Here is a 26,192-nt window from a genome sequence, read left to right on the forward strand (position 1 = left end):
GGCGCTGAGGCTAATAAGTATCGAGCGCCAACTTAACCCGAGCTCAAGTAGCCGGCCACAATGCCGGCCATTGTGGCCCTAATCCGCAACAGATCCCAGGCCGCGCCGGTACATACTGTAAGTGTACACTGGTTAGGCTTCTGTGCTGCCTGATTGTTGTTTGTCTGGCCGCACAAACGCGCCTCTGATCCCCGCTAATACTATTCATGCCCCAGCCACATTCCCCCACATGTACAGCCTCTATTCATCCCGCTGCCAACGACACAACAATGCCCGGTTTGTACTGGGAATTGAATTCTATGCCCGCTGCTCTGCTCTGCCAACAAATCTATCCGCTAAGGCGCTAACCAACCGTCCACCTAACAAAGACTTCGTTAACGTTAACTTAACTAAGGCCATCTACAATGTGTACACTATTATAATTTTATTTATATGTAAAATGTGGTACAGGTACACACATACGTATCTGTATGTTTCTTGATATTCTACATGCAGAATTTTTACATACGGATAAACAGAATATATTTTTTTGCTTGCGTACAGAGATTTTTCCTTTAACTAGTAGTATTGCCGTAAGTATGTATGCCAATCGTTTGTAATTCCGCAGGTAGAAAACGTGAAGAAAGGCAAAGGCCGGCCAAAGACTACCTCCAACTTACCGGCATGTTCATCTGGCTGATGCACATATAATAAATTATTTTTTAATTTGTACACGAGGTGCACATTTCCATTTGAACATAACATCAAGGATGATATGCCAGAACTTAATCATTATGCCAGCGCTTGGGAAAATATGTATATTCTCGTATATCTTGTAGCGCATCAATTAAGAGCTGCAGTAGGTGGAAAGTCAACAAACGTGTATTTGTAGGTACGAGCGGATTACACGGCATTAAGGAGGAAATCCACGCCGTTCCTGATTAATTGACACCGTTGTGATTGCTGCAGCGTGTAAAATGCCTTGTCGGCTGAGCCGTAAGCAGGCCGGCTTTATCCCTCTGCGTACCTGTACTGTTACTGTATAGTCAGCAGCTAGTATATGATATTTGTGTACAGCATTTCTGTGGCGGATAATGGCGCTACAATGACTGGTCAAGTGCGTATTTGCCGGTGTGTTTACCCAGGTGCTGGCAAGTGAGCAGCCACAATGGGCGCTTACCCTCGCTAATCCCGCGCAACAACTGCCTGCGCCTCTTCTCAACTCCTGCGCGAGTGCGGGCCCTCCAGCGGGAACAATTAGCAGCGGCTGCAATTAGCGAGCGCTTAACAAGGCCACTTTACTGTCAACACGTTCATGCTTATGACTGTGAACAGCGGCAAGCAGCGCGCTCTCTTCCCGGCCGCCTCCGTCTGTCCCTCTTCGCTTGTTAAGGCCAATGCCGGAGATTAAGGGACATGTGATCCCCACTTTTACCTCGAACGAGTGTAGGCTGCTGCATGATTACAAACTACACGATTTTGCAGGAATTCTCAGCGCTGTCGCAACAGCGACCGCCCCGTCAGCTGCAACTGTGTTTCTTGTTAAAAATCCCTCCAAAGCTAGGTAAATACACAAGCGGCGATAATAATAATAAATAAGCGCTTACGCGAAGATCCACAGCATGCACATAAAGCTTTCGTTAAAACCAAAAGTACCAAAAAAAGAAGGAGCAAGCTGCTTCCTGACTAAACTTACATTCTGCTGACCGCCACGCGGCGGCGGTCGCGCAGAGCAGGTATTGCAAGGCTGGCACGCATGCATGATGCAGTGAAACGCGGTCCAACTGGTCCCGGCAACTGTGGAAAAGGAAAGGCCGCCCGTAAAAAACAACTTAACCAACGCCCAACCAAGGAAACCAACGCAAATGTCCAGTAGAAAACACGGAACGCACGAGAATGAAAGAAAGCAAGTAACCAGACAAGCAGCCAAACGTTTACACACTGAGATCCTCCCACCGATCCGATCCGACGGCAGACTCCCTTCTTCCCGGTCAAGTGTCCCCGGAAGGGAAAGGGAGCACTGCGGGCTTCAGCGCCGCCCCATCAGCATCGCCGACGACGGCTGCTGCTGCTGCTGCTGCTGCGGGCCCATTTCTTGTCGGATAGCTGCAAGACAAACAGCACCATTAAGACGACAATCAAGGCACTAAAAACAAAATAGCCTTCCAGGTAGTTTTCTTACGACCGCAAATAACACTGCTTTGAAATTATTGTGAACCTTAATAGTAATTACAATTTTTTTAGCAAGATTAAAAAATCAGAGTAAGTACAGAAATTAACACTAAATAACAACTAAAACTAATCCACGATTTTCAATTGTAAATCTGTTTGACTGAACTCTCACGTAATCAGTGAACTCCGCCATTCCATAACTTCCATTTCAATTACATTTATGTTACATTTTAATTCCATTTCAAGCGCTTTTAAATGCACAAAGCTCAGTTTGACTTTGGGATAATTTGGTTAACTGAAATAGTGAAAAGTGGAACGTCTAACACTCGCACTACTTCAACAAGGAATTACATCGCAATTATATGCGTCGTGAAGGCGTGTCGATTGGTTGTGAATCAGTCTCCTCAGCAAACTACGCAATTACAACTTAGAAGAGTTTCTGGTAATCATTTATTTTTTAATGAAAGTAGCTGAGAGAAAACCATTTCTGTTACGCGCATCGAAAAGGCAAAAAATGGGATCGTCGAAAATTTTCAAGATTAAAAGGCATGACGCTGCCACACCGAGAGGTGGCTGTTGCGTCAAGCACCGGAAGTCCCTGCATTTCCCTCCTCTGAGATTTCTGGCTTATAGGTTTCCAAAAAAATTAATGCTGTTAGACGTAAAAGCGATTTTAACAGGAAACCAGGCTACTCGGAAGGAAATGCCCCAAGTGCGTTAGGAGCTAGGACCTTTATTATTGTCTCGCAGACAGTCAAAAATAGTGTTGTTAAAAACCATACTGTATGACCAGAGTGCGCCTCGAGCCTTTGACCCTCCCAACTGACCTTTAATGAGATCCACCTTGAACTCGTTCAGCTCGCGTCGCACCTCCGCGAGGAGGTCCTGCTTGAAGCGCTCCAGCTCGCTGGCCAGACTGCGGGCGTCCAGACGGTCCAGCTGGCCGCTGGAGCGGTACGCCTCCTCCTGCATCGACTCCCTGCGCACACACAGACACCGCGCTGATCATAACCACAATCAGGCAACGCCCGCAACAGCCACCTACTTGCGGGGGAACTTGGGCGACTCCAGCCCGTTGACCAGCCCGTTGTTGTGGGCCGCCGCGGTGGTGACCGCCGGCGGGACCGTCGCGGCGTTCTTGGCGGCCTGCCCGCTCGGCCCCGACAGCGACATGGACCGCTGCCCGACCCCGTCCGGCCGCTCCCACGTCTTCTTGTCCGTTATCGACGCGGCCTTCAGCGCCGCACCGCCGCCGCTGGCGCCATCGCCCGTCCCGTTCTCCTCCGCGCTGCGGTCCTGTTTGGCTCTTCTGTACACCACAAAATGGGCATTCCTCATTATCGGTTGACTGTCTAGCCTGAATCTATCCTTTACCTTCGAGCCAGCGTCGCCTGCATCTCGCTGATTAGCCCCGACCCGGTTTTGACCGGCGCGGCCGCTGCCGGAGCCGCCGCGGTGCTGCCGGCCGCCCGTTTCAACGTGGCGTTCTGCAGGGCCGCGGCGAGGCCTCCCGCTGCCGCCGGCGCCCCGCTGGTCATGGGCGGCGGTGGGGGCGGCGCCGGGGGAGCCGAGGAAGCGGTAACGACGGCCGGTGGAGGTGGCGGACGCGGTGGCTGCTGCTGCGTCTCCGTCGTCGGTTGGTGCAGAACGGGCGCCGAGGAGACGGTGTGCACCGTGGACTGGTTGGCTGACGACGCACTGCTCACGTTCTGGATGGAGGTGGCGTGGCCGGGAGGGACGCCCCGCGGCTGCGGCTGCGACAGCGTGATGTTGGCGCTGGAGGTGGTGTGGTACATCGCCGGCTGCGAGGTCCATTCGGGCCGACTGCCGTAGTGGTCCTCGCGCTGCTGGCCACTGCGATCATCAAGTCCCAATTAATAATAAAACTTATTTTTTAGTTTAATTTTGTTTTTAACAGTTCACTGAAGCTAAGATAAATAGCGTCATTTAATTAACAGAGCGTAGGCTTACTAGTTGGACTGGCTGTAGATGTCGTGGTCGTCGTTGCCGTTGGTGTTGCCGTTGGTCAGCAGCTGCTGCGCGCGGCCTTGGCCTCCGCCCGACCCGGCACTGACGCTCTGGCCGTACAGCGAGCCTCCGTTTCCGTAGGGATTGGATTGCGACTGCTGCTGCTGTTGCGGCTCGTACAGGCCGCCCATCTGCTGCTGCTGCTGAATGAAGGCGGCACTCAGCGAGGCCGAAGTGCTTCCGTACCGGTTACCTGTCAACACCACCAGTCACTAACCATCACAAACCAGTTATTACGCAAGCGCCCCTGTGTGAGCACGCTGGGAAGCAGTGGGATCGGAAAGCGGGCACACTGCTGTTTATTGTGCTCTATTAGAAAGCGCAGCCCAAACCAAATGTACGCAGATATACAGTGAGCAGCGTCACATACCCGGGGGATTACTGTTGAGGCTCGGAGCCTGGTTGGTGGCGTTGAGGGCCTCGACGGCCTGGCCCATGGCCGCCGCGAAGCCCTCGGCGTCCTCCTTGCTGGCGAAGTTGAGCCCGTACACCTGGCGACTGTCGCGCCACTGGTGGAAGGTGGGCGTGGCCTGGTTGTACTTGAGGCCCTTGAGGATGGCGCAGTTGATCACCACCTGCGCAAACACATCCCCCACTGAAGCACCCTGACAGAGACGAGGGAAACAGTGATCTCCCGTACCTCGTGGTCCTGCATGCGCCGGCCGACGACGCGGAATGTGTTGTTGAGGGTGTGCTGGTAGATCTGCACCTTGGAGGTGCCGTTGACGCCGGAACTGCCCGCCGGCAGCCAGCGCTTGTTCACGTCATCGTACACCATAACGGATGCGTGCGCCGTCGTCACGGCCTGCTCCATTCCGCTGCAATTAATTAACATTCTCCCATTAGCACACAAACTGCCACGCTATACAGCACGGTGCGTAAGCAAATTAAAATATCGCTCCCAAGCCCATATCTAAATTTAAAGACAGAATACAGTCGGCTTCCTAGATGATACTCTCCACAAAAACAAACGATACTGCCAGTCGGTCCAGTCACAGGTTTATCGCGGCAACGCGAGACGAGAAGGCGACGACACGCTGTAATCTGTCTATATCTATCTGCATGAGTGATCAGAACAAACCCAGAACGAAGGCTCAGTGGCGGCCAGTTCGGCTGTGACTATTCATGCCCACACCCATGTTTATGCTGTTCAGCTGTCGGCAAGTGCACAACACTACAACAGCACCAAGTTGTACATAATGCAATATTAACAACAACACGTCTACTGCGCTCCTGCATGCCACTGCCAGCCAATTTGGCACTTGCCACCGTCCCAACAGAATGAATAATAATCATTCGGCGGTGTCGACACACCGACTACACGAAGACGCCAGCGCTTCCTTTCCTCCCCGCATCGCTGTCAGTGTCGCCACAGAGCACCCCGAACCGAATGCCGGCCTTATGTAATGCATTATAGAAAAGGCCCGTTTCGTCCCAGTTGAGGAGCGCAGCTCGCAGTGCAGCTGTCTTGTGAGGAATGCCCAGTCCCAACCCCAGCGAGACAATCTGCGGAGACAGATCCCACGGAGTCCCAGCCCTTACCGTTACGTACCTCATGTCTGCCTTGACGCGACGTCCGACTGCGATGCCACTGCGCGCGCCTGTCGCCAGCTGCCACCATCAGCAATTCAGCATCCGCTGCCGCTCTGCAGTGTCTGCACTGCGAGACCGACGACTTCCCTTCCGTCGCGTGACGCGTCGATCCTTAATCGAAATCCCACTAGCGTCTAACCTACGAAATGCGCATCCAATAAGTCACCATTTATTAACACCAAAACATCCAACCTACAGAGAAAAATAATCTGCCAAGCATAAAATAATTATTTTGATTGGGACGTTTGCACTTTGCATCCCAATTAAGCCAACTGATCAACAGCGTGTTTCACAAACGCCTAATTAACGCACTCGTCCGAATTTGCCATTCCCTGCAGATGGATCTACTGGCCAGGGTAGTAAGTACAGAGTAGCAATAAAACTGCGAAGCTGACAATTACGCAAACACAGAGAAACACACGGACACCATAATACTAATCAAATAGTGAATTAATATCGTTATGGCGGTTATCCGATCGGCGACGCTGCCTGCGCAGCGCAAGCACGTGCCCAGCCTGAGTTCTGCTGTACTTTGTGTTACACCATCGAAGAATTTCATTCTGCAGCACTCCGCTCCGCAGTGCCAGCATTGTTTTGCCCTGTCTTGCCAGGTGTCTGGCACTGCGCCGTCAGCATTTCAATCACAATCAGCCGCTTCGCAACGCCAACGCCAGTTCAGGTCTACTTCTACCCGTATCATCCACATCAATGCAACACTTTCGCAGCACGTCCACAACGGAGCACAATCGCTAAGCAGCGCGCTCCCTGCACAGTATTAGACGCCTTCCCATGCAACCATTAACTCACCGTAATCGGGAACTAAATAACCATTTTTAACCAGAGACAACACTGGGTATAGCAACCCACTACAGCGCTGGCCAAATCTTATTCTTGGGCTGCCACTGACACTGCACACGCCATCCTCGCACGCCTCTTACCTTTTTCACCAGCACAGCGGCCTTCAAGGGCTGCCTGTTGACGCCATAACAAGATAGCAAAACACAATTAATGATCAGCACTGCACTTGGATCTTGGCCAATGTGGATCGCTCTTCAATCATGCAGAAGGGACCTCGTTGGCCAGCCCCGCGTCACAATCACGTTGCATCCCCCAAAACACGTCCAAGGTCCACGAAACGACAAATAAAGTCAGAAAAGTGAGTGGCGAGAATAAAACCATCCATCAGCAGCCATAAACAAGAGATTTTACAGTAATAAACAGGAGTGAATGCCATTCACTGAATGGCATGTAACGAAGCAGCGTGGCATCATAATAATAAACTGAGCAGATTCTAAAAATTCGAATGCCACACTGACACAGCTTATCTCCGCTGGCACTGCCAGAATTCAAATCACAGAAATGTTGCCAATCAGCGTATGAAATATGAATGATAACGCTGCGATTACAGCCAAACGCAATGGACGCTAAATGCGATGAACAAGCGCGACGGCGGCATGATTCACCTGCACGTGGCACGCCGACAGGAGCGCAAGCCGCCACGGCAAGCGCCGCCACCCGGTGGGCGGCGGCGCTTACGACTGGCCTACGGCTGCTGCTTCCACTTCCGGTTCCGCCGTGCAACTGCAACATCATGCTCACGAATTTTGTCTTTTGGATCTGTTCCTGTTCTTGCAGCTGCTTGTATACACTGCACAGACGTACAATATTTGTTATACTTAACTACATCATATTCTCAACACGGAATGAGGTTCTTTAATCAGCCAAATGATCACATCACACGAAAACGGAAAATATTGAAGAAGTGCAGAGACATTAAAGAGATCAATCATATTCGTTGCTAATTTGCACCGAGCGCGAAGCGCGAGGTGCTGCAATAAGTCTTCGTCAAGAGCATAAAATTTGTCTGACGCCACGAAGAGCGTACGTCACGCTTTTCCAATTCCACAACCCCAATACCATTTCCCAGTGGTATTGGCGCTCGCGCTTGTGCAATAATGTGGTTCACGACCACCGCTAGTAAGTACACTTCTTTAAAAGCTGGCAAATGCCAGCTTCACAACAACGGCAGTACAGCACAGGGTAACGAGGCCAGAAACTAGATTGCGGTTTATGCAAGTCGGGAATCTACGTCTTCTTCCGCTCCAGCTCCAGTAGGATTCCCACTGGACAGAGATTCCACACAGCGCAGCAGATCCAACAATTCGGATGAGGAGGACAACGTTGCAGGGACAGCTGCGAACCTGCGCACAGACGCTGCGCTGCTGCTGCTGTTCACAATGACACTCACTTCCAACGCTTCGGAAATTCGGATCTGGCGGTCGATAAATAAATACCCCGGAGTGCGCGACACTTTGTACAAGATTACGCAGGCATCAGTACAATCCTGTTTCCATCCACGCGTTGATAAGATGCGCGATACGTGGTCAGACGCCAGCACTCGTTGCAGATCGTGCAAGTTCTCCACACGAGACTCGTCGCTTTCCATCTCCGCTTCTGTAAATTCTCGCTCCTGTGCGCCGTGGCAGTGATTCGCCGTGGCAGTGGCAGGGGGTGCCTTCGTGGTTTTCCTCCGCAAATGTTTCTGGACGGAGACAGGGTTGCCAGTTTCGCTGAGCACTGCAGCGTTTCGAGGGAATATGGTGGGTATGGCGTCCTTCGTCAGTTTGGGCCGCTCGCGTTTGTACTCCAGAGTCGTTCCGTCCGGTTTCCTCAGGATGTCCGTACGAATGATATAGCGCGCCTCGAAATGCTGCTCGCATAAACACGACGCATAAGAAGGAGAGAAATTCCGTCGGGATACAGCACGTGTCCACGCAGCTCTTCGCTCAGCGTCTTTGGGGAACAGAAATCGCGAAAGGCTTTTCGAGCATCCAGCCCGCCCCGAATCACACCCAGGCGCTACACAGTCGGGCATCTTCTTAACAAAATAATTCAGCACATAAAAATAAGATTTAGATGGTTTTGAGCGATGTAATAAGCCAATAATTATAACATAAAGGAAAACAAGGGCGAAACAGAAACTGGTGCTGTTGCGTGAAGTCTGATAAATGCAAATGCTGACTGGCAGTGACTGCTGACAAGTGAGTATGGACGGATCTTCTCAACTGATCGTAATAGGTACCTGTGTACTTAATTACGAGTATCAATAACGAATAATTATTATTATTCTTATTACTTTTGATTTCGTTTGTATTTAATTTTGTATTGTGTACAGTATTTCAGCTAATGTTAAGCTAAAAAATGTACGAGTAAATGTTTTAATTCCGCTGTTGATCATGTAATTTATTACTGTATCTACTCTGATGTACTGACTACTGACACTCTGTCTGACAGTATTGTACATGAACAACGCGTACAATTACCAGAAACTGGTAATACATATACTATAATATTATGTTGTTTTTTACCTACAGCTTGATTAGCTTCTTCGTCCAAAATTCCAAATCCTTTGAAGAGTTTTTGCGCAAATTTTCTGGTCGCATTATGACGAGGTAAGTACAAAGTACTTTGCTACTTAAGGAGCATCATTTTATTGCGTATTTTGTAGTCCTAATTACTCGCTATGTGTCGGATTCATTTGCAGACTTCCGGTGCATCGTGCGGTGTCAACGTCATTGTTAAGCTGCTGGTTGCCTGTATCAAGAAGGTGTACGACTGACGATAGAATTAACGACGGGGCACAATTAACGAACGTTTAAACGGCAGCATCCGTCGTTATTGACGAAACGAAGGGGGTATCGTTCCGTTAATAGCGAGTAGTAACGAGGACATTTTGTTAATATTTCGTAAGTAACTTCAAAATAAATCCGAAATAATTTCGCTCGCAATAACGGTCAACGCGGATGGCGGAATCAACTACCCGTAGAGTGTACATGATTTATATGACGCGGCAGCGCGGCCAGTGTACTGCCGAGCGTCTGCACCGTCGCATGATCGCAGGAGTTGGGTTAGAGATCTAAGTAAGGATATCGCTCGATCCTTCCGGCGGAGCGCACAATGGGACTGGCCTAGAACTCGGCCTTGGTGCAGTCGGGGCAGATGATGTTCTCCTTGTCGGTGATAAAGCCCTTGCCCACCAGCGACTGCTGACCGGCACAGCGAGTGCGTGGCGGAGAGCTGGGCGTAGCAGGTGGTGTACTAAGCTATTAAAGGGTTGTCCTCCTTCACCGGAACTGCTGGTCGGCAGCGTGGTGGTGTTGGTTAATGGATGTTTAGCGGTTTCTTATGCGAGAAACAGAGCCATCGTGCAGAATACACTCAGTGCAGTGTGCCTTGCAGAGAGCGTACGATCCAAGAGCATGTACGTACTCGTATTTATAGAATGTGAATTGTCAAGAATTTGAAACGCGTTTAATAAGCAGTTATTGCTGGCATCCTGCAGCAGGATATTTAGCACACCAAAACATGCTGTTCAGTGTAGTAGCTGGCCGCTGGGTTCACGTTGTGGTGGTTCTAGTTACCACAACTTAAAAAAACACGAGTATTAATTTTGGCCAGGCAACGTTTTCTCTGATCTCAGTCTTTCAGTCTGAGGTTTCTCCGTTTTTTATCTCGCTTTCTCCACTTCGCTTCCCTTCACTTTACTTCAGTTCACTTGCTCAGAATTCTGCGCAGAATTCTGAGGAAGTGAACTGAAGTAACGTGAAGGTCAAGGTCAAGGTCTTGCATGCAAGATCCGAAAATGCGAAAAGCAACAATTTCTTGACCTTTATTAGAACGGTTTTTGTTGATCTGGTATATGCTCGCGATCGCTCACGACGTGAACAGGGCGAGCATAGTATAAATACCAAATTAGCGCCTCCCGATCTCGAGATCGCGAATAACGCCATGGATTCCGCAGTTGGTACTTGGTAGCTTCGTGGGATTCCTTCATCCTCGATCCGCGCACTGCTAACCGTGCAACAAAAGCAGCAGCACGATAGCGAAGTCGCTACAACTTCACTGTCGATATGTTGTTTTTGCTGCCCATCTATGAGCATCAAGCATCACCGCCCTGATTCTGGGATATGTGTGGAGAGTCCTCGTTTTTTGACGATTTGCGGATACATTAACAAGTGCAGTGGGCAGTACTGTAGTTATTATGGCATATGACGCCACATGCTTCTTTAAAACATAATTACTGATTGTTATTTTTCTTAATTCTTCTTACTTATTTTATTTATTTAACTGTCGGCTGTCATGGATATTATTAAGGATGACCATTTCCTCAGCGGTATGCATGTCCCACGGGACCCGCACCTTGCGGCTTGCATGGCTTGGATGGACGGACATGGCAGATGAAGCTGAACCTGGGACGAGTTAACAGTGTGTATAGACAGTATATATCGTAAGATTTCACTGAACATACAAGTATGTGCAGCATCAATTAAGGAACACTCAGGGAACAAGATCTTAGATCCTGTTCCTTGATTGTACAGATCCTGACTGACCGCTCGTGACTGCGCTATAGCTAGTAAGAACCGGTCTTTCTGCAAACGACGCTAGATTGCTAGGCAACTAGCTTCCGTAAACTGCATAAACACGGAAAGTTAATATTCAGGTTAGTAAGTAACTTAGTACATAATATCATACACCGGAAACAACGCGAATTCCTTATCGTTGTTCGGCTGGTAACCATCCATCCATTACTGCAGTACGGATATTCCTGAAACACTTGGCTTTATGGGCCTTATCATCCTTAACAGAAAATGGGTGTTGCCGCTGCGTTCTAAAAGTTTTGGAGTTTTTCAGTAGAATTCAGTGATGTTTTTAATAAGCGTCTAATCGGTACTGTCAATGCTTGTTGCCTTGACGATTCAAATTTGACAGCATTAATAAAATACATTCATTACATTGTATATTTATGCAACAACAACAACATATAAACATGCAACTAACGTCAATATTTTTATTGCATATTGAACAAATATTTTTATTGCATATTGAACAATAATTTTTTTATTGCATTTATTTTGTTTATTGATGATTACAAAGTGTTCGATACTTCGATCAAATTGCTAAACTTACAGTAACTTGCTTCAGCACGATATGAATACCCCATAGTACTTGTATCATTATTATCGTTAATAAGGTGGAGAAGCGTTCTTGATTAAATTGTGCAGTTGGATTTCGTCTTAACCGTGTCCGTGCAGTAGTTGTCCGTGCGCACGGATATTTCAGCAAGCGGCATTTTATATGTACTAACAGGAATCTGTCGGAAAACGGATTAAATGTCGACTGCGTTGGGCGTCGATGGCACTATCCTGTCTCCTTGTCCTGTGGGTATATATTTTGCCGCCTTCTTCCGTCGGGATCGCGATGGCTTGCTCGATCCCGACGCACATGGCACGCAACCATGCCAGATGTAAGTGCATGAGCGAATGCGTCGTCATTGTTGGGTTAATGCAATTGCAGCACGAGCACGAGTATTATCTGCTGCATATTGAGGTTATTGTTTCAACATGCAGTGCGCGACAATTTCGACTACGCCGTGCGCCACCGCCACGGCGACGTGATCAACTTGGTATCGGTGGAAGCAGCGTTCTCCGCCCAACGGCCCCAACGGCCCCAACCCAACCAGCCCGTCGTCACCCGCGTGCGGCCAGTTTTCGGCAGCTCCTTCACCTTGGCCTGCCCGGTGGCGCACCCCGACTGGATCGACCCGGACGACCCGGCGACCTTTCCCCTGTGGCAGCACCAGACCCTGGGCGCGCTCCAACACAACCGCCCGACCTTCAACCCCTGCCCCGAGCCCTGCTTCGTCTGCCGCTGCGGCCACGACACTTCCACGCCGCCGGTGTCCAGCTTCCACCAGCAGATCGTCAGCGTGGCCGGCCGCTCGTCCATGTATTACGAGCTGCGAATAAGCAACACGTTGTCGCGCTTTGCCGGCCGCTACACCTGCACGGAGCGGCCGCCGCGAGGCAGCGATCACATAAATGACACGGCCGCAACGGTGGAGCACTTCCTGGTCAGTCCCCTTTACCGCGCCAGCGACATCTTCGTCCCGGCCATGCGCGACGCCAGTGCTCCGCCCGGCGGAAGCGCCGAGTTCTACTGCAACACGCGCCTGGAGGAGCTGCAGGAGTCGCCGGAGGGCTACAAGCGGCGCTTCATCTGGTACCACGAACGCGGCGTGCTGCGGGCGCCGGACAATCACCCGGCCAAAGCCTATGAGATCGGCGCCGGCGCCGACGGTCTGGGCAGTGCTTTCCGCATCCACACCCAGCGAATAAATAATTATAATTACACCGACGGCGTCGGCTGCTGCCCCTCGCGGCTGCAGATCGTGACGGTCAGCGCGGCGACGCTGGCCGCTACGAGTGCTGGTTCAAGGCCGATCCCGACCTCCACGAATGGCTGGTGCAGGCCGCCTATCTGTCATTCACCAATTGATCACGTCCCCATTACCAGGCTGTGTTAGCCCGTCCGTCCGTCCGTTAGTCATACAAATGTACTTCCATTCAGTAACAAAATTAAGCGCACAATTAAGGCGGCGCTCCGGCAGTTCTTAACTTATTTTGATTTGTGCACCGGATGCCAGATGACTTCCGGTTGCAACATTACAGTAATCTTCATGAAATTAAAAATTGTTGTCCACTTGCTGCGTGACCGGTCAGATTCTTCAACCTATCCGCGTTTTGGTTACTGTATCTTGTTACGGCGTCGTGGATCTTGTGCATAGGGATGCTGGAGGTAGAAAACTCGTTGAAGACCGATCCGTATTCAGTGCGCGCTAATTGTGGATCTGCGTCTCCTTCTTCTCCATCTTCTTCCCGCCGAAAATCAGTCAGATCATAAAGTACGGATCTGTACGGCATCAACACGCATCATGTGTAACAATAGCCAATATGCCGGCATGGGCTTACAACACAAAACGGCTACCGGCACAGGCTTTCCACATGTACGTTGCGATATTACGGTACTGCACGGTTACGGAGACCTCGGTGATTACATACTTATCTTGAATTACAGTATGTGCTTGTACTTTCTTAAGCGGCATATACGGTATTATCGCTTTTCCTGCAATAGATAGTCTTCGTCGCTCGTCGAACCCAACAAATTATTCGAAGAGTCTGTTAGGCTTTAACAGCGATTTCTCTGACTTACAGTATTCGCCATACAGCAGTAACATAAACTTTAACCATCAAATTAGTATCGTTCATTGTAATAACGCATAAATGCACGCTGATTACTGGATGCAGATTCATGATCAGCCTACAGAATACATAATGTGCCTTCGCAAATAAGTAGGTAGATATGTAGTAGAAAGCTTCTGTAATACGTAGAAAGCAGTACATAAGGCAGAGAAAACAGTGAATTCAGATAAGCTAAACAAGTACTGTACACCGGATCCAAAATAGAGGTAGAGATGCAAAATAGAGGTTAATACACAAGTTATTCAAATATGTATTTGTGGCACAATGAAGTTTGAAGAGGTTCGGTATAAATATTGTATATGTATCCAGGGCCGTCGTTAGACCCCTATCCAATTTTCAAAACACTACTCCTCCTACGGTTTCCATCCGATAATTTTTCTGAATACACCATTGAACTCAGCGTAAAATTCTGAACAAGATGATTGAGGCCGATTTTGAAATTCAATTTCCCTGGATCGACTACCACGGGCGGTTGCCCTGTGCGACAGACATGTTTTTGGGGCTTTCCCCTGGCCCCCTAAACATATTTTGGCACTAAAAACACGTCTTTAGCTTGTTTTTACTCGTTTTCATCAAATTTAAATGGTTTTGAGCGATTTTATTTTTGCTGTGCCAAACAGGGCCAACTTTCTAACCAGTTTCACCAAGTATGCAATCGCTCCGGGCTACCAAAACGAAGCTCTACTTGTTTTTTGTGCCGTCTTTTTGCTTGATCACCAGCTCGTGTAGCCGTTTCTCTTTGTAGAATAATATTTTACAAAGCGCCAATGTTAGGTAAAGAAATGAAGGTGTTGAAATATTTTGTTTTTCTAGCAAGCGTCAGCTCAGTATGCGCACCTCGACATAAAAAAAAACATGAAAGTCGTTACAACTTTAAAAAGTTAAGAACGTCGACCGAAGACAAATTCTGTTTTACCGACTTTATTCGTGATGATCTTTCGCGGTCTTTTAACGACATGTCGATCTGCTCGGAGAAGGAAGGGGGTATTTTACCAAAAATAAATGTTTACGATCACATTAAAACGGACTGGAAATTGCACAATATTACGGTATTGTAAATCTTTTAACGATGTGCCGGAAAACGATCGATTGGAGCAAGAATCGGATAACGACTGGCCTTTTAATACTTTCCTTCCAGCGAATGATGATGATATTTACGATGTAGAATCATGAAAAAATTTAAATCACTCAATATTAGTTAAAGTTCATGAAAAACGAGTTAAAACAAGCTAAAAACGTGTTTTTTAGTGTCAAAATATGTTTAGGGGGGCCAGGGGGGAAAGCCCCAAAAACATGTCTGTCGCACAGGGCAACCGCCCGTTGTAGTCGATCCAGGGGAAATTCGAATTTCAAAAATCGGCCTCAATCATCTTGTTCAGAATTTTACGCTGAGTTCAATGGTGTATTCAGAAAAATTATCGGATGGAAACTGTAGGAGGAGTAGCGTTTTGAAAATTGGATAGGGGTCTAACGACGGCCCTGTATGTATCCATCGAGTGCATAATTATTTATATCCAGCGGGGGCAGGCGAATGCGCCACAAGATGACGCGTTAAAGGCCTTTAGTTACGGCCATCGGAATTCGGATGACGGGACGCCGGGACCAGAGTGTGAGTAATGCTGCAGCGGCGGCCAGTGTTCTGTCGGTAGTATATATATGGCGTTTGCACGGCAGCAGGAGCTGAATTAAAGATATAATAATGACATCCGTGCGTCGCTATCACCTCTGCAGTTATTCAACAATTACGGAAATACAAGCACTGTTAATATGATTCTGTAAATATACGTCCCGGTCGATGGTGACCATTGACCACGATTATGTATATCATATATGTGCCGGCGGTGATCTTTGGCCAAGCACGGAGTTGTTGAATAACTGAGCATTAATCGTATCTGTACAGCCACCGATAACTTTCCCAGCGGAGGGCAAGTGGTAAACTGTCTGACTCGGAGACAGGATTGGGAGCAGGCGGATCCGGTGTACTGGGTGTGAAAATAGCACCCGCTGTTTCTAGAAACAGCGAAACTGTCAATCGATAGCTGAGCGACAGAACATGGCTCATCCAGCAGAACATTTTTTAGATTAAGTCAGATCGAACCGCCGCAATCCCCATGGAATCTGTTGCTATAATTGTCCCTTCTGAACGAATGAACCAATTCCGCTAAACGGAAAAGAACGCATTTCTTGTTGCACGATCTATAAATATACATATATACATGTGAACAAAATGTCTAAAGATCATGATAACCGGAAGCCAGATTTAAGCGTAACCAATCAACTAGTGACAGACTTCCCAGTGCTAATCTGAAACCCGAACAGGGGTTGTTTGGGCCTGTCAAACTACCCTGTTCGGGACCAGAAACCAAGTCCGAGGTGCCATTGTGCGGGCCAGAGAGCTCAGGCCTACCGGCATACGGGCGGAAGGCCTATTTGTAGACCCACTCTGAGCAAGTTCTGGTTCCGCCTGGGCCTATCTAAACACGATATGTAACAGCATTCAGGCCCAGTCCATACATTAACTGACTTTGGTTTGCAGTAGCTTTTTTATTTTATATTTACTTAAACCAACGCCTTAACACGACTTAGCTTTATTATTCAGTGATATACAATTAGTATGCTTTATTAACATTTATATAACATAATGATCATGTAGCGCATCACATGCACTGATCACAGGGCTGCGTTAAGCACGTCATAAACATGTAAAAAACAAGATGCACAGCGTATATATGTGTACAATCATTTCTCAGTATTTCGGCTCAATAATTTCGTAATTAACATTCGCATCAGCTCTCTTCGAAGGCGCCTCCGACCCGATGGCATACAGTTTTTCTCGCAACTTCTTGTTGGAAATATTCGGCAGCTTCAATGGGTTCATGCGCGTGCTGGCTGTGGGCAGGCGTTCTTGAATAATGTTCATCGGGAAATGGGGAATTTCTGAGAAAAATCCTGCAATTATTATACTTATTAATCCACTCATTAGTCAATAAAATAATCATTTTAACACTTAAAATCAATAATTTATTGCAGTTTGAAAATAACAAAAATGGACTACAAACAAATAGGACTTTTTCCACAAATTGCAATTCTCACACACGCGAAAAAAATTATCCACAATAAGCTGCGACAATAATTAATTAAAAAATAAAACAACAGCAGTACGTAGTTAAGTACGCGTTGTAGTTACGTGTCCCATCAGTATAAATTTAGTATAAATAGTTCCCATCAGTATTTAGTATAAATAGTTTCCCAGTGCAAATAAACTATGCGCGTATTTCTGCTGTTTGCATATACTGATAATATTACCGTATTCACTATTCAAAGTACTTTTAACGCTACGCACGCACCTGCACGGGATCATCCTGTTCTAATTTGTATTAATTTCCACATCTTTCGGAACATTTCTGCTTGATCCTAAGCCGTAGAAGGTTTCGACAAGGCGGTTTCTCAGTGGAAAAGAGGTTTTTGACGATCAGAGAACCGACGCAAGTCGAGAGCTGGCAAACTACACGAACCGTTGGAACAGTAAAGGCTGAACTGCACGAAATTACAGCGTCAAGACAGCGCTCTTAACAAATTCCCAGAAGCAGTCGTTACAAGTTTGAAATGCACAAAAATGCCTTCGTGATTACAACAATTAAGTAGAACATGAACAAAATAAAATCAAAGTAGAAGAAGAGCTGTTTATTGTTTAAAAGTTTGCAATAGCCAGAAGCCAACAATGTCAGTACTTATAAGTCTTTGACAGTGATGTACTTACTTTTATTTTTCCTCACCAAAGCATTTACAGTAACTTAGAAGGCAATCACTCTTATTAAGCATCAATCGAGAGGGGCGGCCTAATTACAGAGAAAATTTGATCTAAATTTGCTCCCAATGGCGCTGTCCCCATGATCGATGCCGCATTTCCTCGTTGAATTTCAATGCTGATCCGTTGGCGAAGGTATTCCGTGGCACGTTTTTCGCCAGTTTCTTGTTGTATGAGCTGTCCAAATTCCGTTATCGTGCGGGCAGCTTCCGGTCCGGGCGGCCCGAGCGTTTCAAAACCCAGAGGACGGAACCAGTACTCTTGGCCGATATCGCGATATTTCTCGATCTTGCCCTGTTCGGCCTGTGCTGCTGCTGCTCCCGCTCGTGCGGATGTCGCAATAATATGCGATATGGCCATTGTGTTGACGCAAGTAGCATCCCATGCCAGCATTCGTCCTCTATCCCATGGTGTCAAGGTAACTCCGTCTGGTCGCTTACTGTCTGTTGGAAAGATACCTTGCGGTTCCAGCACAGTGATGTGCAATAAGTACAGTATGGTGCATCTAGAGCAACGGCAGTACCGCCTCCAAGCGCGGGAAAAGCGAACTACCCCGGCTGGCAGTTTCCAAATGGTCCAGCAAATTGTTTCAGTAAATTGTATTACAATTTACAATAATATTTCTTTAATTACCTGCATGATTAATTTTGTTGATGTAGTAGTAGTTTTCAACTTTGGATTTATAGAACAATGCTCATAAATTCCTTTCAAATAATATAATATAGATATTATTATATGCAGTGACTGCAGCGCGTTGTGTCAGTTTAAAGCAGTTATGAATTATTATTATATTTTATTATAATGTAATAATAATTCATAATAGAGCTCCGCAATAATAAGTAATAATATTATTATTACTTATTATTACTAGGCTCTATTCGGACCGGATATACGACATTTTACGTACGTAATACAATATGTACATTGCATACATGTACATACTGCCGGTCAGTTATCATGGCTTCTGAATCAACAGGAATTTTGTAGCTGACATCGCTAGATTTTGTTCGCTACCTGAATTAAAAATATCCAGATAAAGAAAACTTTATTTGTGGGCCAGAACTATGATTTTTTTGGGCCAGAATATTTCAGCACCACTCTGGGCAAGTTCTTCCCACGAAACTGAACCAGATCTGGCCCACAATAGGTTGGCCCGGAAATGCCATTGTCCTGGAACAGAAAATGTTCCGGATAGGCCAGCATGTTTCGTGCCCCGAACGGGCTTGATTTCGTTTCTAGAAATTGCACTGGGAATTGATACGGATTGTGGTGGTTTCGAGCAACCACAAGCTAAAAAAACTTGCTGGATGAGCGATGTTAATTCTGTCGCTCAGTTGTCGCTTCGCAGTTATAATAGCTTGGAACTGTGAAGTTTCACTGTTCATGCAGTGGAACTTCCTTCTTACAGTTAGTCACCGCGCGCAAAAATGCAATTTTTTCTGTTTTTCTTCCGTCTCTTTGTAAATCTTTTCACCGGAGCGCATGCTCGACCTATGAGCACGGCCGCTAACGCGACCGACCCAGTTCATCTTGGCGCTTATTATTCTTCTGCATGCAGTCTCCTGATTATGGACATGCTTGCCGGTGTGACAAGAACCAGGAACCAGGAATTCCTGGTTCTTTGTCAAATTGGCAAGCATGTCCATCACATTGGCTGTCATGTTCGAACATGACAACCACTTACTCCTCACTCTGACCCGTAAGCAGGAAAAGGACGGCGAAGTGGACCGGGGACTTATAACAGTAAATCCAAAGTCGACCTCACTGTACTTTTCCTGCTTACACCGCCGCTGTTTCAATTAGCCTTATTGCGGGTGTTTTGAGCACCGTGGCTCTATCGAAATGTGTTCAACGATGGAGAAATCGTGACTGATGCTTGATCAGGTACAGCAATAAATTCTCATACGTTAAGATTAAGTGATATAATAGCCAGGTGTATGCATGGAAAACACGGGTACGAGCGACCTTTCGTGGTCCGAACAGCATCACAGGCTTTCAGGGACTTGCATACGGTCATAAGCGAAAGCGGATCTTTCTTTTAATACGGTATATACTGTATTTGTACGCACTTTGCATGTTACAATTTGTATGCCCACAGAGTAAAATGCAACGTTTGAATATACAACGGTTAAATTGTTGTCACACGTCCTGACAAAAACGCTCCCACCAATCACGAACATACGCATCATCCGGTTTGCCATCCTTTTGCGCAGGTTAACAGCGAGAACAGTTTCTGACAAAACCGTTAAAATCATCCAAAGACGTAAGTAAAATTCGGTTCACGCTCAGCGATACCAGTTTATAGCAGTTTACCATTTAATCATCCAGTTTATTCGCTGAATGTTTTATTTATTATTGAAATGTGTTTCCAGTAACGCGATAACAGTATTATATTAAGGGTCAGTTACTTTTAAACAAAACAATATTTTCCACGGTACCAACAGAAGCGGCATTTCCTCTTCGTTGAACTGTAAAATAATTTAACGGTGATCAAAAGCAGTTATTTCTCGAACAGGCCGGTAATGCTGAATAATACTGTTCGCCGGCAGTCATTACGTAGAATATAAGGTCACGGAAAGGGACATTTTCGACTTTGCTACACTATATACATATCTGATATTATTGGTATATTTTACCGCTTTCTTTTTGCCTTCGTTAATGTGAGCTCATACGGAACGATCTACCGCGCGCGGCTTGTAAAGTGCTGACGAATACGCATATAAAATTTACATATATAATAATTATGATAACTGCAGATGTCAGTCACGTACACGTGACGTATAATATCCGTCTGATACACATGTATATGCTACGTAGCATATACATGTGTATCAGACGGATACTAAATAGTTTTCTTGTGCAGTTGGCGGTTAGCCATCCTATTTCAGTGGCAAATCTGTGATCAAAAGCGACGAAATGATAACTCTGCATCCTTCGTAATCAACGATCGATCTAGCTCGATACCAGTTCTAATTCAGATATATAATAGAATTGTTCTGCTGTGGCATGTATCTAAACGCAATGACTATGCGATACATAAATGATAAAACAATAAAGATAAATGTTTCGCTTTATAGTGTTTCTGGCAAGCTGTCGTTCGTGTGGATTAGGATGTTGTATACTCCTTAAATCGGTAGGTACTCTTTGCTAGACAGTAAATAAATAATGCAACACTTTGCAGACCGACTGACCGATTTTCCCGTTCTTTACATTTATTAGTATATATTTCGATGGCATATTTTTGTATTAATTTTATGACAGCTTCACCCTTACAAACCCGGCCCGCTTGTTGGATGGCTGCATCATGCATTTTGAGCAGCGGAGCGCAAACTTCTCCTCGTAGCAGCGGCCGCAGTAGATCTCATTGTCCTTGGGCACGAAGGAGCCCGTGCCGATGGCGTGCTTGCAGGAGACGCAGACGAAGCACTTCTCGTGCCACTGACGCCCCTTGTACTCCAGCTTCTTCGTGCCGGCCTGCATAGACAGTTAAAACGTGCAACAATATAGCCGCACTTTTTGCAAAGGTCACCCATTAAATACACCTGGAATATCTCGCCGCAGCCGTCGCACTTCTGGCCGAAGGAGGTCTCGTAGCAGTTGCCGCAGTGACTGCTTCTCTACGCCGGCACGCGTTCATTCGCAGTCACTATTGCCTATTGGTGATTCTCTACAGAGATACGGTTAGTTCGTTCGCCAATAAATTCTTTAATTGTGTTACTATTAATAATTTCTACTCCTTCATATATATCTGGATGCTTTTCCAGCAGCTCACAATATTAATGTCAGCATACAGCGTAAATTAAAACTATTTTGGCAGCACGCAGTGATGCATGTGCATGTGATAGATGATACCGGTAAGTTGCTATGAATTATGATTACTGTAGTTAAATATATTGTATGACGTCAGTGAGCAGCACTACTCTAGTTACAGATAGCTGTGCCTTAGAAATGGAAAATTAGTACCGACCTTGAAGTAGACCTCGTGGCCCATGCGCGGGCACTTGCAGTTGGCGCAGAACTCTTCCACTCAGTAAAACATGTCAAAAATTAGAAAGTTCCAGACAGATTGTGGTGGTCCAAAAAAACAACCAATGAGCGACGTTTTGTCGCTTAGTCATGCAACATCGCTCAGTCTGGCTCCGTTAAAAGGAGCTCTCACTCGTGCACTTCCTCGCAGTCATTTAATTTCATTTTTCTCATTGATTAGCTGTTCATTTTTAAGATGCAAAAATTTTTGACCACTCTTTTGGCTTTTACGCTATTAAATTTTATGTTTCCCTTAGCAATGGGTCCTCCAGTTTTGACGGCCTGACAACAATGTCCGTGCCGATTAACAGTGGTCCGCTGCCGCCGTATCTGCAGTACTGTACACCAACAGAGCACGATGCGCTCGTCATCTGTTTCCTGCAAAGTGTCTTAAAAAACCAGGAGGAGAACCGACAAAAGCAGGAGGACTGGAGGACAGCTACAAAATATCATTCGGCTTTAATGTAGCTTCACAATGGAGCTACATTAAAGCCGAATGATAGTTTGTAGCTGTGCGCTTCAATGGAGCGCTCCAATGGAGCGGTGTTTGGCTTGTCTGGATTTGGGTTTGGCATCTTGGGTACCTTGGCGTATTACCGCCACGGTTTCCACTACGCCAAACCCAAATCCGGCATCATCGAAAGGTGCAGAAGCCGCCGGCAACAGACGGTAAAGAAAACGGTTTTGTACATTACTTGTTTGTTTTCGACATGTACTAATTTTTCCTCTTTCCACAGGCTACCAGACTACTAATCATCACTGGATTCCCCCAGGACCCGCACTTCGGTTTGGACGGATGAAAGACTGGATGCGAAATTCTAGATGCAAACAGCCAGTCTTACAAATCATGACGATTTATCTTTATATGACTTTGCTTTACCGCATTTAATTAAAATAGATTACGCCTCTGAAAATCAAAAGTTTTTACAAGGCCGGGAAAATGCGGAAGGTGGAAACATTTACTGTAACACACTGCAAATCCGACATGTTCACATTTTGATTTAAATTTTGAAAACGAATTTTGCAGTTATTCTAGCCAACATCTTCTCCTAGACCTTTCGCCATTTCTCCTTATCCCATGGCTTAAAAAATCGGTAAATTCATGTAGTTCGGTTCAAAGATTTGCCCTTTTCGTTAGTAATTTCATAGCATATACACTTATACAGTCCGTAAATTTTTCCGTAGAATACGGAATAGTAATACGGTATCTACATTCGAGATCTCTATTATTACAAAAAAAGGGATACACGAACCCAGCTTTCCCGTACAGAATCAGCAAAAACCGTTTCCATTATCTGAGCACAGTCCAGAGCACACAGTCCGCTAGGTGAACGAGTGACCGAACTACCGTTACTGTCCAGAGCACACAGCCCGCTTGGTGATGGAATGACCGAACTACCATCAGCATCTATTGCAAGCGTTCTTTACGTTGAAATTTTCTACTTCGTAGACTCAGAGTCGGGATGGAAAATTTAACAAAGATTCCCTTCTGAGTCGAAGTGAATGCATATGAGTGCACAAAAGCCGTAAATTCACTTATTATCCTATATACGTTTTAGAGCTACTTTCGGACCGTTTTGTTTTGCTGAAGGAAGTAAGATGTTAACTAAACAGCTGATCGAAATCATTTGAATAAACCGGCCGTAGACTGGGGACCACAAGAAACGCGGAGGCGAAGCCGAGGCTGTTTCTTGTATATACATATACATATATATATATATATATATATATATATATATATATATATATATACTGTATGCAGAATAGTGGACATGATAAACTGATAAGGCGTGTACCATACTAAGACAGTTACTGTTACGAATGCCGGTACAATATTATACACGTAAAACTTAAACGAAAGAAAGTGTGGCATCTTGGGAGAACCAGTCCTGGCTGGTGGGGTCAGCCCTCGCCCAGCACTCCACGCGACCGCCTGCATGCTGTGCGCCCCGGTGGACCGTCAGAGTGAGATCAGACTGGCAGTAGCGGCTACCGGTGCCGGCTGGCTGGACGTTGATGGCACTGCTGTTAGCCGCAAGCGTGCGCTCTTCATTCATTTGGCAGCCGGTGATACTGCGCAGATAATGGTCCTGCGGCATCGCTTCACTCATCAGTGTACCGGCATACATCCAAGTAAAATGCTGCTGTGGCTCGGCACTACAGGCAAACTGCAGGGAGCATGTAAAGGTCACGGGCGTGAAGCGGGGCACGGTAAGGGACGGCAGGGGCTGCCGGAAGACCTCGCCGACCGCTCGGGGCTGCGGTAGCAAGAGGTACTCTTTCTGCAAGCACCACGCATCGCCACAGCGCTGCAGACACTCGATCCGGCCCGTAGCTGCGTAGGAGATATTGCGAAGGAGGAGGAATACGAGGTCACTGCTGCGGGCGTGAGAGTAGTGCAGTGGACCGATGGAGGTCGCGCTCTGCTTGGGATCCACCAAGTGGTCGTTGTGTTTCCACACGTAGTCGGTATCCGCGGACATGCCCAGCACACAGGGCAGGCTGCTGGTATCGCCGATAAATGGCCGCTGGACAGAAGCATGGGGGTCGGCCGCTACCGGAGTTAACTGCGGTAGTTTGATCCTGTGACGCGTACGGTTTCTTACGGCAGACACGAATGCGCGCAGCACTGAAATCAACAACATTAATAAAAAGCAATTCCGTAAATAACCAAACAAACAACAATTAAAGTCACATAATTACTTTCACCTACACACCATCTCTGGTTATTATATATATGAATACTAACAATCGACAATTTATCTGTGCCAGGATTTCGGCCCCTTTCCTTCCCGGCAAATGATCTCAGCTTCTACTCGTCCAAATTAATTAATTTAAAATGCAACAGAAGCCTCTCAATTTTTATATAATTATGCCAGTAACATTTACCTCTTGACCTTTAGCTAATTTTATTTTTTTGAGATCCAGTGGTCAGTCATCAGCTTATTACCATGGACGCCATAAGAAAACAGAATAGAACAGCGATAGAATAAACAAGGATCTAACTGCGCAACAAAATATCCCAGCTCCGCACTTTTCGCACGACCTACTGGATTCTTTATGTTAACATTTTAAATGCGAGTCTGGTGTCAACTGCAGTCTGCCACTACGTAGTGCTACCAACCAGTAACGTTTCCGCATTTTTCCAGCTCTTTAAGGAGAATTTCTGCTTGTGCTACAATGTTCATACGCCCAGTACTCGGTTTGGAAGGGCAAGTTTCGTTAAGAATAATATGATCACAAGACAGAAGCAGCAGTAGTGCTATGCGTCTCGCGTCCATACTGGCTTTTTTTTCGATGGAAAACTGCAAAACACAGATGTGCAACAACATGTCCACCCTGTACAGATACGTGTGACGCATAAACGCAACAATTTTAAGGTCATTACGAAAGACCTCATGATGCGACGAAGTGTGATCTTAACAAGAAGAACAATTCCACAAAGTATAACATTTATATAGCAACACAAATAACATAGTTCCAAAGAGAATATCAGAATTACGAGTACATCATGTAATGCGACCAGTTATTATCGTCTTCGGTGTCGGTGACGAAACGCTAAAACTACTGATACCGCGGGCGTCAGGCACCGTAGTCATGCGGGTAATTTTTTAACCTACCTTGAGCAGGAATCAAAGATAGATCAAGGGGAGTTGCTTCAACGATATGGATGTTTTTAAGTCAGCTGATTTATTTTTAGCAAGTATATAATAATTATAATATCTGGCAAGCTTCATAGAACTGCTTTCACGTTACTAAGGTGACTGCGCATTAAATAATATGGTAATTATTAAATCTTCTAAAAACGAGACGTTTTTATGGGTTACACAAATAAACAGTGGTTAAATGCTAAATCACGCAGTACATTATTATTTTCAGCACATCTACACTTCATTCAGCCTCCTCCCGAAGCAAAAGGTTTAAAAAGTGGTTATATAACAACATCGTATACGCGACGAGCAAAACTGCGTACTAAAATTATATTAAGTACTAATATATATTATACAATAGTACTACTCAGTACTCACGTACCCAGCACCGTACTAGTATCGCATACGTTCCATATCGATTACTAATTAGCACCGGCTGTTAAAACCGACAAAATGTAGTAAGTACTGTGGTGTTAACATAATGTTTCAGACAGCAAATGGGGTTACTGCGGCTTTTAATTTGCGGGTGAAGCTCTGAAGTTCATCCAGATATGGTTCGCTACATTTCTGATTTAGGGATGTATCCACATCAATAAGCCGATAAAGTCTTGATATCATCAGCAGGTGATTGTGGGAAATGCGCTAGTTTAAAATGGGTAAGAACAACATACTTACATATCTAGGATCATCGGAGCATATTGAACACAGTTTTTTTTTTGTGAACGTGCAGCCACTTGATGGAAAAAAAGCAGTGTGCTTTCCAAATGTGAGCCACTTTGACAACTTCGTAAGGCAAAGGCTTCTATAATCATGACGATAATAACTTTAAGGCAAATA

The 26,192-nt window shown here is 46.1% G+C and overlaps 5 protein-coding genes and 1 long non-coding RNA gene across 13 annotated transcripts; 2 read left to right on the plus strand and 4 right to left on the minus strand.

Annotated features, from left to right (window-relative positions):
* Window positions 1–1,600: 1,600 nt before the first annotated feature.
* On the minus strand, window positions 1,601–7,126 carry LOC129598298 (ena/VASP-like protein). The gene is made up of 9 exons (XM_055496127.1): window positions 6,711–7,126; window positions 5,732–5,911; window positions 4,820–4,997; window positions 4,550–4,754; window positions 4,123–4,372; window positions 3,526–4,005; window positions 3,197–3,460; window positions 2,979–3,130; window positions 1,601–2,085 (listed from the first exon to the last, which is right to left on the minus strand). The coding sequence occupies exons 2-9, from the start codon at window positions 5,734–5,736 to the stop codon at window positions 2,009–2,011; spliced, it is 1,611 nt and encodes a 536-aa protein (XP_055352102.1). The 5' UTR covers window positions 5,737–5,911; window positions 6,711–7,126; the 3' UTR covers window positions 1,601–2,008.
* Window positions 7,127–7,234: 108 nt separating this feature from the next.
* Window positions 7,235–8,929, minus strand: LOC129598299 (uncharacterized). Its single transcript, XM_055496128.1, has one exon. The coding sequence runs from the start codon at window positions 8,645–8,647 to the stop codon at window positions 7,841–7,843; it is 807 nt and encodes a 268-aa protein (XP_055352103.1). The 5' UTR covers window positions 8,648–8,929; the 3' UTR covers window positions 7,235–7,840.
* A 2,718-nt stretch (window positions 8,930–11,647) lies between these two features.
* On the plus strand, window positions 11,648–13,298 carry LOC129598321 (uncharacterized). The gene is made up of 2 exons (XM_055496162.1): window positions 11,648–12,076; window positions 12,180–13,298. Exons 1-2 carry the CDS (start codon window positions 11,965–11,967, stop codon window positions 13,133–13,135), a joined length of 1,068 nt encoding a protein of 355 aa, XP_055352137.1. The 5' UTR covers window positions 11,648–11,964; the 3' UTR covers window positions 13,136–13,298.
* A 5,746-nt stretch (window positions 13,299–19,044) lies between these two features.
* Window positions 19,045–20,951, plus strand: LOC129598330 (uncharacterized). The gene is made up of 3 exons (XR_008691684.1): window positions 19,045–19,563; window positions 20,757–20,812; window positions 20,941–20,951. It is a non-coding gene; the product is annotated as an uncharacterized LOC129598330 (long non-coding RNA).
* Window position 20,952: 1 nt separating this feature from the next.
* On the minus strand, window positions 20,953–21,517 carry LOC129598309 (four and a half LIM domains protein 2-like; the record flags this gene model as incomplete). Its single annotated transcript, XM_055496147.1, has 3 exons — window positions 21,500–21,517; window positions 21,222–21,296; window positions 20,953–21,153 (listed from the first exon to the last, which is right to left on the minus strand). Coding segments are annotated over exons 1-3 (294 nt in total), but the record flags the coding sequence as incomplete, so codon positions are not given.
* A 1,891-nt stretch (window positions 21,518–23,408) lies between these two features.
* LOC129598328 (uncharacterized) lies at window positions 23,409–26,151 on the minus strand. Of its 8 annotated transcripts, none has more exons than XM_055496184.1 (3): window positions 26,031–26,151; window positions 24,830–25,010; window positions 23,417–24,334 (listed from the first exon to the last, which is right to left on the minus strand). In XM_055496184.1, exons 2-3 carry the CDS (start codon window positions 24,984–24,986, stop codon window positions 23,556–23,558), a joined length of 936 nt encoding a protein of 311 aa, XP_055352159.1. In that variant the 5' UTR covers window positions 24,987–25,010; window positions 26,031–26,151; the 3' UTR covers window positions 23,417–23,555. The 8 variants fall into 8 exon arrangements, with proteins under 8 accessions (XP_055352153.1, XP_055352156.1, XP_055352157.1 ...); XM_055496177.1 differs by lacking the exon at window positions 26,031–26,151 and adding an exon at window positions 25,326–25,583 and having other exon boundaries at window positions 23,418–24,334; XM_055496178.1 differs by lacking the exons at window positions 24,830–25,010; window positions 26,031–26,151 and adding an exon at window positions 24,419–24,551 and having other exon boundaries at window positions 23,409–24,334.
* Between the last annotated feature and the right edge of the window lie 41 nt (window positions 26,152–26,192).

Source organism: Paramacrobiotus metropolitanus, unplaced genomic scaffold (genome assembly GCF_019649055.1).
Source record: "Paramacrobiotus metropolitanus isolate TYO unplaced genomic scaffold, Prichtersi_v1.0 Parri_scaffold0000119, whole genome shotgun sequence".
NCBI lineage: Eukaryota > Metazoa > Tardigrada > Eutardigrada > Parachela > Macrobiotidae > Paramacrobiotus > Paramacrobiotus metropolitanus.